Source organism: Amphiprion ocellaris, chromosome 9, assembly GCF_022539595.1.
Source record: "Amphiprion ocellaris isolate individual 3 ecotype Okinawa chromosome 9, ASM2253959v1, whole genome shotgun sequence".
Classification (NCBI taxonomy): Eukaryota; Metazoa; Chordata; class Actinopteri; family Pomacentridae; genus Amphiprion; species Amphiprion ocellaris.
In genome coordinates, this window is record NC_072774.1 from 37,321,344 (window position 1) to 37,334,201 (window position 12,858).

General features: G+C 40.3%; 1 protein-coding gene across 3 annotated transcripts in view; it reads left to right on the top strand.

The window, feature by feature from the left end:
• Positions 1-12,858, top strand: part of cdk14 (cyclin-dependent kinase 14) — a 241,646-nt gene that overhangs the window by 84,138 nt on the left and 144,650 nt on the right. For all 3 annotated transcript variants that reach the window (XM_055013998.1, XM_055013999.1, XM_055014000.1), the window contains 3 exons: positions 4,396-4,490; positions 5,116-5,195; positions 11,185-11,279. In XM_055013998.1, coding sequence (XP_054869973.1) covers positions 4,396-4,490; positions 5,116-5,195; positions 11,185-11,279 — 270 coding nt within the window. The remainder of the gene's footprint in view (positions 1-4,395; positions 4,491-5,115; positions 5,196-11,184; positions 11,280-12,858) is intronic.

Genomic DNA, 12,858 nt, shown 5'->3' on the forward strand with positions numbered 1-12,858 from the left:
ATGCTAAGTGGGAAAATCCAATACAGTCCCACTAGAAAGAAGTCTGGTCTCAGATGGTACACTCCACTTCTTCCACTTCTTTTGATGCTTGCGGTAAAACCAGCAAGCCATTAGTTTGCAAAGTGGCAGCCATTTGTTTGTGGAATTGCTGGATATGTAGTTACCTGGGGTCATTCTTCTGCTTTTGCTTTTACTTCACACACCCTCAGAGTTTTCTGCATTAAAATGGAGGTGAACTTGAAATTTATTGCCTCTGCGGGGCATCTTAGTACATCAGAAGGTGTGTATTGACAACATTTTACTAGTTACTGCTGGAGCTTTGGTTTGAGATGCTCCATTCAATCCTCTTTTAAGTAGTTAAACATGATTACAGTGTCAGATCATGTAGGTTTTGCCAACATCCTGGAGCAAAAATGTGATTGTGGGCTCCTCTTCATTCTCATTTTGCCCATGCACACAGAAACGTCTACTGAAAATCCTTATGCAGCAGTGTTGGTCATTGATGAATCATTCAACTTATTTTAAGCAAAAATGGTCTGTTAACACTTGTCAAATGTGAATATTTGCTAGTTTCCCAGTTGTCTGGGATAGTCAGCTCAACATCTTTGGGTTGCTGAGTGACAACCAAAGCAATTTTACATAAACAAGCAATGACAATCATTGTTCCATGTATTGATGATGAGAGTGTTTACTGGATGCAATCTGACAGTTCTTCTATGATGGAATATACAACCATGCCCAAGGTTTTCTGTGTATTATGGCCAACATGTCTATAAAGGAGGATCCGTCATGAAATGCACATTTCTAATAACATTGTAATTAATCATATGATGTAGACCCAGATGATTTAGAGTGAACCTGGGACTCTGAGGGCTTCTGGGGTTGTGGAGGCGGCTAGCTGCTTTGCCCGACTGATTATCCACCTCTGGTATATTTTTGTTTGTACAGAACTTTCCTAGTAGTTTTTCAAATTTGACTGGCAATCCCGGACTTTATCTCAAGTAAGAATGTACAGTTGTAAGATAAGATGAGGTAAGATAACCCTTTATTAATCCCACAGTAGGGAAATTTTCAGTGGGGTGGAGTTGAGGGGCATGTGGGGGATAAACGGTTGATGCAGAGCACACATGAAAGAAAAAAAATGAAAAATGTCTGTTTTTTATGGATGAAAAATGCATTAGAACAAAATCCCTTTGTAGTCACAAGTCTCTCTGAAAGGTTCCTCGAGCCATCAGGAGAAGAATATCTTACTGTCCAACTGAGTTGTTTCACAGATAGAGCTTCACTTCCTGCTTGATCCCAGGAGGAAGTCTAATTTGTTTGGAGAAGTGCTCGGAAATGCTGAGCTTCTTAGTGCCACAGAGGATAGAAAGATAACAAGAGGGGGAAAGTAAAGCAGAGGACAGTGGAGATGCAGTAAACACTGCACAGAGGTTTAGACATTTCTTGAAGGTTGTCTTGGGCTTTCTGTAAACACATGAGAGTAGTGAACATAAATTAACAATGGAAGTTCCAGTGTTGCTATGCTTATGATTACATAAACACAAAAACTTTTTACCTATGCTGGACTAAAAACAAAGTCTCCAGGGGTTCAGTGTACAGTGAGTTTGTGTGATAAATAAAGTGCACTCAACGAAGTCACTTCATTTTTCCTGTTGATGTTTATTGTTCAGTGCTGAAAGGAAAGAGGTGACCCGCTTGCAGGTGCTAAACATTTCAAAAACTGCCTGGTGATGAGACAAGTAAGCCTTTTAAGCAGTGAGAGCTTACCAGCTTGTAACTGAACTTGTAGCTGTTGAACCAGTTTTGCTTTTGTTTCCGCTGTCCTCCATCTGCTGTGGAGATTAGCCTTGGGAGTTACATTTTGACACCCTTCAGGAGGTTGTGCTAAATCAAGTTCTCCCGGTGGATACTTCAAGGGATTGTTCAAGCAGCCGCTCGAGAATTGTCAAACAGACATCATGTTACGGCGAGGAGAGTCAGAACCCAGAGTGCAGACATACAGTACAGGCGCAGGCAGGTCAGATTCAACGAGGGAGATGTATTTTAATAGAATAAGTAAGATACAAATAAACCAAAGCCAACTAGGGACAAGGGATAAACCAAACTCTAGGAATATTACTAAGGATAAAACAGGCTTAAGCAAACTCGAGACTAAGAACTGAAAATGACTAAAGGATAGTGACCGGATCTAAAAAAAACAACTAACAACCAAATCCGGCGAGCTCACAAGCCAGGGCAACAAAGCAGGGAGGGCGAGGGCTGACTAGCAAAGAGGACCAGTGATCCGGGAAATGCGTCGGGGCGACTGGGCAATGGCAGAATCGACACCAGCTGCAGAAGACAGGGAGCGGCGGCCCGGTAGACAGACTCGAGCTGAGAGTGGACAGGCCAACGGGAACTGCAGACAGAAGAAGACAGAGAATTAATATGCACCAAAAGCACCAGCAACAGAATGCTGTAAGAATTACCACTGACTGTCATTGAAGCTTTGGCTATGACCCGGCAGAGACTGGAGGGATGAGCTGGCTTTTAAAGGGAGCTGATGGCTGATCTGGAGCAGCTGTGCTTCCTGCACAGCTGTATCCACCGTGCTGGAATCAGCAGTGTGACCAGGTGCGTAGCGTAGAGCGGGGAGGTAACGGGGCCGAGGAGAAGACAGGCAGGTAGAAAAGACGGAGAGGAGGAAGAGAGAGGAAGAGAGAGACGAGGAGGAGAAAAGGAGGGAGAGAGAGAGGAGAAGGCAGACAAGGGGCCAGGCTGGGACTCTAGCAAGTGTTTGCTGCTTTCTGGTCAACCACATTGGCAAACTTGCTGTTAGATTGGTCGCATCCAAAGGTGGACTGGTCTATATATATATACATATACACTATATATATATATATATATATATATATATATATATATATATATATATATATATATATATATATATATATATATATATATATATATATATATATATATATATATATATGTGTGTGTGTGTGTATATATATATATATATATATATATGTATATATATATATATATATATATATATATATATATATATATATATATATATATATATATATATATATATATATATATATATATACATATACACTCTATATATATATATATATATATATATGCACCACCACTGCCCCCAACGGTTAAGTCTCTGGACTACTGATCAGAAGGTCAGAGGTTCAAACCCTGATGTGGCCACTGTTGGGCCCTTGAGCAAGGCCCTTAACCCTTCCTGTTCCAGGGGGTGCCCTACTGTGGCTGACCCATCGCTCTGACTCCTCCAATTGGGGAGATATGCAAAAATCAGAATTTCACCTCGTGGGATTAATAAGGGATAATAAAATAAATAAGTCTTTGTGAAACTGCTGCAAATAAACTAATACGGAGACCAAGTCAGGGAAGAGAAGAAAGACAAAAAACGGACTTTAGATCAGTGGAAATCTGGACTTCAGTCTAAGATTTTTGATTGTAGCTGCCGAAACAGACAAAGTGAATGGACTTCATCTTCATGTGTTGTTCCAACTATGAAGCATTTAAGAGGAGCACTGATTGTGTGGGGGTCTGGTTTGGCTCTATTCAGAATTCAAGGCAATACCTAACCAACATGGCTACCTCAACATACTGCAACAACATTCTGCCATTAGATGGACCATCATTCATCAAGAACAGTTAGTAAAAAATGCACCTCCAGGCATTGGAAGGGCTGTTTGACCAAGAAGCAGATTGATGGAGTGCTGCATCAGATGAACTGGCCTATATGATCACAGAGTTATGCCCAACTGAGAGGGTTTAGAATAAGTTGGAATACCGGGAGAGCGAAAGCAGCAAAGACATGGGAATTCCTTCAAGACTGTTGGAAAAGCTCCAGGTGATGACCTCATGAAGCTGGTTGGAGAATGAAGAGCGAGCGAAACTTATATCAAAGCAAAATGTGGCTACATTGAAGAATCTCACATTTAAAAAAATGTATTATCAATGTAGTTTTTCTGCTGTTAAATTGTATTTTCTATTGCACAGCAGCAAATTTTATTATAGCTTTCAGTAAGTTGAAGTTTTAAAGTTGAGCTTGTTCCTCTGTTTTGTACCAACTGGGTACGAACACTTTTCCTCAGAGCTGCAGTTATTACCTATTTGTCTCTGAAGTGTAGCGACAATGAAAAGTGTCGAAAAGTTATGAGCTGACAATTAAATGAAAAGAAGATTTTTGTAAAATTCTTTCTCTTCCCCCTCACTGACATTGCACCTCCCAATGATGCGGTGAGGCGCCTCCAGATTTTAATCTTGTAATGTCTTGTGAGAAATCCTCAGAGGCTTTTCTTTTCTGGGTTACCAAATCATCCTTTCATATGACTTTTTTTGTATCTCTTTCTTTTTCCTCAGCCCACAAGCCCCAAATTTGGAAAGGCAGATTCCTATGAAAAGCTGGAGAAACTGGGAGAAGGTTCATATGCTACAGTTTACAAGGGAAAGAGCAAGTAAGTAGCATGTGCACGTCGAGTCTTTGCCTAATCCAGTCACTCTTTTCTATAGTTAATAAGAACCACTCATGAATGCGGTGAATATTACATTTAATTGAACAGGACCGGGGCTGTAACTAAATAAAAAAATGAAATGGAAAAGCAATAACCGTTACAGAGCATAGTTTTTATGTCAACAATTCTTCTCTTTCTGTAGAGATGCAAACCCCACACATGCAATTAGTTTCCTTTGTTTTAATCACTATAGAATGGATGTTTTCATTCATTGATTCAATAGTCATCTTTTATGCTTTGGTACTTTCCCTGCAGGTTTTGCTAATTAAATTCTAGAAAATGAAAGTTCAAACACTGTAACTGTACAAAACTCCACAGGCTCTAATCTTCTCAGTAATGATGTTATTTTGCATCGCTTTTGACTACAACAGCTTTGATTGGTGAGCCTCATTCACTTGTAATCCTGTGGCCTTGTACCCGGGTCTCACTCCACTGCTGCTAAATTACATTTCATTGACTTAACTATCCACGCTGTTCTCCAGTTCCACTGATTTTAATAGATTTTTTTTAATGTCACAAAAACCCCAGCTGATTACCATAATTTTATTGTCCTTCGTGTTGTTGCCAGGGTGAATGGGAAACTAGTGGCTCTGAAGGTAATTCGTCTGCAAGAGGAGGAAGGAACGCCCTTCACAGCCATAAGGGAAGGTAAGATATTTACTGGGAGAAAGACTTTCAACCACAGATACTAATATTTTCTCTGTACTATGTATTACTGGAATTAATTTCCATTTTGAATCAGCCACTTGGAAAGCTGTGTCAAATCGCAAAGAAGACAGTTTAACAATTCAATGCATTGACTTTGGGTTTTATTTATAAAAGTAGAGGAGAGGTTTTAGGAAACTGTTAAAACAAGAATGCACTAGCTCAAGAAAGTGCCCAAAATGTAGGTGTTTCAGGTTGTTTATTCTTAAAACGAATCATATTTCTCTCTCTTTCTTATTCTTATGTTCTTCAGAAAACCTGGACCTCATGTCTTATATGTCATTAGACTAAAAGCCATTTAACCCTGACATGCATAAGTGGGACGGGGTCTTGTTCAGGAGTGAGGGAAGGATGGAGCGAGAGATCGACCGGCGGATTGCTGCGGCGTCCGCAGTAATGCGGGCGCTGTACAGGTCCGTCGTGGTAAAGAGGGAGCTGAGCCGAAAGGGGGAAGCTCTCAATTTACCGGTCGATCTACGTTCCTACCCTCACCTATGGTCACGAGCTTTGGGTAGTGACCGAAAGAACAAGATCGCGGGTACAAGCGGCTGAAATGAGTTTCCTCGGCAGGGTGGCTGGGCTCTCCCTTAGAGATAGGGTGAGAAGCTCGGCCATCCGGGAGGATCTCAGAGTAGAGCCGCTGCTCCTCCGCGTAGAGAGGAGCCAGATGAGCCTCCCCGGTGAGGTGTTTAGGGCACGTCCCACCGGGAGGAGGCCCCGGGGAAGACCCAGGACACGCTGGAGAGACTATGTCTCCCAGCTGGCCTGGGAACGCCTTGGGGTCCCCCGGGAGGAGCTAGATGATGTGGCCGGGGAGAGGGAGGTCTGGGCTTCCCTCCTAAAGCTGCTGCCCCCGCGACCCGACCCGGACCAGCGGTAGAAGATGGATGGATGGATGGATGGATGGATGGATGGATGGATGCATGCATAAGTGGGGCAGAAATGACAGAGTGAGGTCATTTTTTTAAAATATGTTTGTAGTGAAAAGTTCTCATTTCATATTCCAGTTATTCCTCAAAAAACATCTTTTTGATATAACTGAATTGAAATATTTAAGTTACTTTTTACACTTTGAGAGAAATTGTAATATTGATATTACTACCCCAAGCTCTTTATCACTGATAACATCATACAGAGGTGATACACAAACTTGGAGGGACAGAGAGCAGCAACAGTTAGAGAAAAAAAGTGGAAAAATGTCTACAAAATTGATGTTGACATTCTTCTATTGCTGTTCTGTGTAAAATTCTTCTTTTTCAGTTATCAAAATGTTCAGTCTGTTATAAAATGAAAAGTAAACATATTTCAAACATGAAATCATTCTTGTGTGGACCAAAATATATTACAAACAATAATACAAATGATTATTCTTAACCAAAATGACAAAAATCATACAAAAACACATAGCTTTTTATATGGGTCATTTTTGACCCACTTATGGGAGAGTGTAGAGTCCAGTCACTGGAGGATCTAAGGGTTGATGTGTACCACAGAACTCCACAGTAAGGACTAACCCTACTGATTGATTGAGGAGCTGCTGTAACACCTGCAACCACTATATCAGTTTACACTATACGTTCACATGTTGTGACACTGGAGATGTTTTAAAATTGTGTTACAAATAAGATTCCTTTGATTAGATCTCTGTCCTCAAGACACGGTGAAGGGTTAGAAATATTCCACAACATGGAATTGTACAGGTTAAACAACATCTAATACAGAGTGTGTATGTGCATTACTGTCCAAGAACACTTGGAAAACACAGCTTAGAATATTAGAATATGATATTAATTAGGTTTTAGCCATCAGTCTACAGAAATTATGAGTTGGGACGCAGCTGCATGCTGGATGAGCATGTCACAGATAAATGTAAGAATAAGGTACATTGCACAGTTGGCTGCTTAGTGTTGGTAGTGGTAACGATTTAACATTTCTTATATTAATGAGAGAAATCTAAATGTGTGTTTATGCAAATCCCTTTTTACATTCAACAAAAGAAGCCAAAATTTTCAAATGTTAGCTGATACACATGATTAAAACACAAGCTAAAACTCCAAACAGTTCCTGTAGGTCAAATTGAGTAGGCCATTAAAGATGAGTCATTATACATTGGTACACAATGTAGAGTTTAGATCCAGACAACCGGTCACAATATTCTTGATCTTTTCAATTATCATTTAAGACTTGTAAACTAAAAATACAAGCAAAACATCCTCTTTGGTTGAACAGCACTGGATAGCTGGAAACTACTGCCACAGTGGGCTTCACATAAATTTTCGTCTGGGTTCAGCGAAGACATTAGAACCACTCAAAAATAAATGAATAACTTAATTGTCCCAAAGGTCTGGGATATATTTTATTCTATACAATGGTGAGCATGAATAAACCATGAACCGGCAGCAGGGTGTTATGCTTTAACCTGACTAATGCGCATGAGTGTCAAACCACAACTTACAGAGCTTTAAAGATCTGCTGCTAACATCTTTGTGCCTCCTTCCAAAGGGCACCTTCAGAAGTTTTATAGAGTTGTGGCCTCGGTGGATCGGAGCTGCTTTGGCAGCATGTGAAGGTCTAACAGTACATTAGACAGGTGGTCTTAATGTTGTGGCTCCTCAGGGTATAACAGCAGTACAGAGCATGGCCTGGCTTGGGTTATCAGTTGTGTATATGCAACCCTTGAAGCTTTTTATTTTACTGGATGGACCAAAGGAACAAAAAAGAAGAAACACTAGCCTCAACACGCACAACTGGTATTTAAATTTCAATGAGAAAATGATGCTGTCTGTTTGATCTGGATGATCCATGCCTGATTAAGTGAGAGCCATCTTGGACTTCACACACACACACACACACACACACACACACACACACACACACACACACACACACACACACACACACACGCACACGCACACGCACACGCACACACACACACTGCCCAAACTCTCATTGTGAGAGGATCAGAAAGGCACTTTGAAATTGAACTAATTCAGCAATTACTGAGCAGGAAGCTCCCAGTGCAGATATGTGAGCAGCATTACAGACTGCTGCTGAATAAAATATCCCAGAGTAGAGGACAGATGAGTGAGTGTGTTCATGGTTATTAAAAGTAGACACACTCATGCTGTTAATAGAGATGTGGAGTGTGTGTGTGTGTGTGTGTGTGTGTGTGTGTGTGTGTGTGTGTGTGTGTGAGGGAGGGAGGGATTCGTATCTTCAGACTGGTGACAGGATCTTTGAGGTATCAGACTGTAGCACTAACCTCCTGCTTACTGAGAGGAGTCCTGCCTTTAATCTGCTTATCTGTTTTTTTTTAAACAACCTTTAGGTACTCATACAGGATGAATGTATTCATGAGGCTTCATCACTTGCCGGTTCTCTGAGGATCTGTCCGTCAAAGCTCCCCGGTGCCCTTGGAATAGAACTTTGTGTTTGCTAAATTAATCACATTGGCAACCATCTGAAAATCCCATTTATAACTCTTAATAAAAACTGCACTTGTTATGCTGCTCTCACATTCTAGTCTAATGATACTACTCTTCCTATTGGTTCACTGTGGCTGCTTTTTTGTTTGTTTGTTTTGTTTGTCAGAAAATTGTCTCAGTACTTTCCTTTAGAAAGAACTTTGTAGTTTGAAAACCAGCTATACTAATAAAGACAAGCAGTGGTGATCTAGAGTCTAACTGAAGTCCAGAAGTGGAGGGGAAGCAAAGAAGTCAACAATTGTCTGGGGAAAAATAAAATCCATTTTATATCTCTCTAAGCTGAATATTTGGCTCGTCTTCATTATCTGTCAACAAATTTATTTTCTCAGCTGTCTGATCTGTTTCAGCTAGTTTGTTTGGGAAAATTCTCTTTCAGTTAAACCACATTACAAAACTAATTTAATTCATAATAATAATAATAATTATTATTATTATAGTTTTAATAATACTGCAAGGTCAAGGTCAAAACAATGAGCTATAGCTTAGCCTAGCAAGGTGTGCTAATCAAGGTTAGGACTTGTTTTTTGTTTGTTTGTTTTGTTGTTTTGTTTAGTTTTTTTCATTTCCACCATTGCTCATTTAGCTGCTGCCACATTTAATTATGCAACAAAAACAAAGTCAATCACCAAAATGTCAATTATCAAATGGGCGTTTTTCACTTACAGCTGGCATGTTGGGGAAAATCCATAATGAAACTTAGCTTTAGTTTTAGCTGAGGCTCGCCACGGATATCTTAGCCCTTTGACTTAAGCTACATTGTTAGCTTGAACTGTGTATTTCACTGTCTTGTCTTTTTTGACTTCATCTATCTTTTAATAACTTCAGCTGTGTAATACCCTGGAGTTAGTTGTCAGGTGTCGTTCTGTGAATTTAGCTGTGTAGCTAGCTGACTTTGGTAGAGTGCAGTATAGGTGCTGATGAGTCCTACAGCTCATGGGTTATCATTGTACAACAGAAAAACCTGCAGCCTGCAGCAACACAAAGACATTGCAGCAACTTTACGTTCTCCATTTAGTAGTGACTGCTAATTTAACAGCTGTTTTCAGGGAATATACACATTTCTGGTAATATCTTTCTGTAATGTGGTGCAGACATCACAAAGTCAGATACAGATTAGAGCTCAGTTTTAATACAGAATTACAGCATTTTTCTTTCATAGACTTGCTCTGAAAGATGGCTAATTCAATTCAATTCAATTTTATTTATATAGCGCAGATTTGCAACATATATCATCTCACAGCGCTTAGCATAGTAGGTACAGACCTTATGAATTATAGGCAGAGAACAGAAAACCCAACAATCCAAAATTGCCTTTGGATTCCCTATGACCTAATGCTAATGACAACTAATGGTGTACAGTGCATCTTCAATAAAACAAACGTCTTTAGCTGATGGGCAATATCAGCATGTTTTCATGACAATACGTTGATTGTACATTGTTAAAGTCAATTTCTGAGAAACATGCAGAAGAAGCTGCACTGTTTCAGTTCTGATACCCTGATTTTTCAGGGGAACTCCAGTGTTTGTAGTTCCTCCTCTCGGGTTGTCCCCAACACAGCAATGTATTCCTTGAGATTATGTTTGTACCAGAGAATTTGAAAAGTCAGTGCCAATGAAGAACATAGAGTGACCGTAAAGGGGAAGGCTCCAATGCAAGAGTGTGGAGGCCAGAGCTGTGGATTGCCCTAAAACACATAGGACTTTCTGGAGGTTGACCTGAAACGCAAAAACCCAGAGTCACAATGAACCTATTGTAAGCATACAATAATTATTAAAGGTGACCTAGAGGAGCTTATGAACTTTGAGCTGTCATCTGTTGTCTGGAAAGTAAGTATACGCTCAGATTTTTTTTTTTTTTTTGAGTAAATTAATCTGAAACTGAAAATTCCTGTCATTACACAACCAACTACATCTTCATTTATTTCCATATAGTAAAATGATCAAAAATCAGTTTCTTCATCCTTTTTTCTGCTGTTTTTTAAACAAATTTATGTGAATCTGCACCAGTTTGTCAGAGTGCAGAATTTTGCCCTGGAAACTGTAAACAATCTGCCTCATGTATCATGTATTCCTGTATTATTTGCACAATCCTCACAGTCCTGCACTAAACATGTTACTCGAATTAAGACCTGTGTATTTCTTTGCAACTTCCGCAGTAAGACTTTGCTAGTAAAGTAATGAGCTATTGGATCATCTCCCCAGCACATCATCTCACTGCTAATTAAGAATGCCTTTTACATCATAAACATGTTGACAAATGAGTGTGAGAACTTCCAGCAGTAAATCCAGCCTGTATTTTCTCTTTGTGTTTTAATCTTTTCTTAATCCTCTGTATGTAGTGAAGCATTCTAATGATCCAGCTAATGAAGGCATAGATCATAGCTGGTCCTGTGGTATCTCAATGCGTCCTTCGTATTAACACTGTCTGTTCTGCTCTATTCCTGCAGCATCTCTTCTGAAAGGCCTGAAGCATGCCAACATTGTGCTTCTCCATGACATCATCCACACCAAGGAAACCCTGACTCTGGTCTTTGAATATGTGGTGAGTCTGCACACTGAGATCACCCATTTGGAACTTCAGTGGGTTGACCGTAGAAGTCTGAAATTAGATTGGGAATCTGTTTTTAGCATTCAAAAGGAAATGAATCCATGGTTTTTAAAGAGGAACAGAGGTCAGCGTTCATGTGTGTTTCTTGAGTTTGATTGATTTGACCTCAGCGCAGGCTCACTGATTGAGTTTCCCCTTTTTATACTCTGCCCACAGAAACTTGAGCTGTGGATATTTTGATTGGCATACTCCCGGTTATAGGGCACTTGAAGAATGTTAAAGCAGCAAGAGCTTTTTCCACTCTTTGCTCTGTGCCATAGGATGGCAGCCAGATCCACGAGAGGCTGGTCTGTCTGAGTCTGCAACAGGAAGCCAGGCGACCATTTTATTGGAAGGTGGCTGTTTTAGTATGTTTCCACAACTGTCCTTTCAAATGCTGTGGACCAAAATGACACCAATTAATGTTCTATTGACGTATTTATGGCCTGTAGGAAAATTGTGACTTAAGAATACTGCTAACCATAATATTGTAATAGTATGTCCTTTCCCAACATGCAAGGTCAGTGCTGGAACTGACAAACACTCATTTGCAGTTGGTGAATCAGTATTTTAGACCAATTTTAGATAAACACAGTTAAACACTAAGCAATTGGTAACACCAAAGTGCAGTATAGAAAAGGCAGAGATACACCAGTGAGGGGTCAGAAGTGGTATATCTACCGTCAGTGGCCCAAGGAGGAACAAACCATGACCCACAGACATGGTCTGCATAGATGTGTTGAAAAAAGTCTGATCTGCAGTAGTTCTACCTTACAACTCACGGACTTGTGCCAGATACCACAGGCCGCCCTCAGAGATCTTGCAGAGATCCATGCCTTGGCAAGTCAAAGCTGCTTTGTTCGGAACATGAAGCACTGACAGAACGTTAGACAGCAGTGATCAGGACCAAAGCAAATGTTGTCATCAAAATTCTTACTAATATGCTCAGTATCAATGTATCCATGACTTCTCAAGTACTTGACTACATTCATAGCAAGCTTTCAATTCTGTTTGCCCAAAATTTTTAGTATATGTTCTAGATGTAAACTCTCAAGCATTGACTGTATACACAGATTAACAAACCCTCTGTAACAGCACCCATACGTTTCCTGAAGGGCAGTTTTGAAGCCTAGTGTGGTGACTGTCACCATCTTGGTAGTGCCTGACTCTGCTTTGCTCCCAGCTATTCCAAAAATGAGCATGAGTGGAGCTAAGGTGGTGCATGAAAACGTCTCGGTGCTATGTAGGCACCCACCTGTCACTCAGCGCCCTGTACGCAACTTAATGCAATTTTAATGGCAAATTGTAATTGAATTCACCCCACATGTAGTTGTTGCAAAGATGGAAAGTAACTATACAAATCAACAGTGCATTTTATACCAGGCTGTTAACATGCTTATTTCTGCTGTAACATTAGGTGTTTTAACATGGGGGTCTATGGGGATTAACTAGCTTTTGAAGCCAGCCTCAAGTGGCCATTCAGAGAACTGCAGTTTTTGGAACTTCTGTATTGGCTTCATCTTTCAGCCCTGCA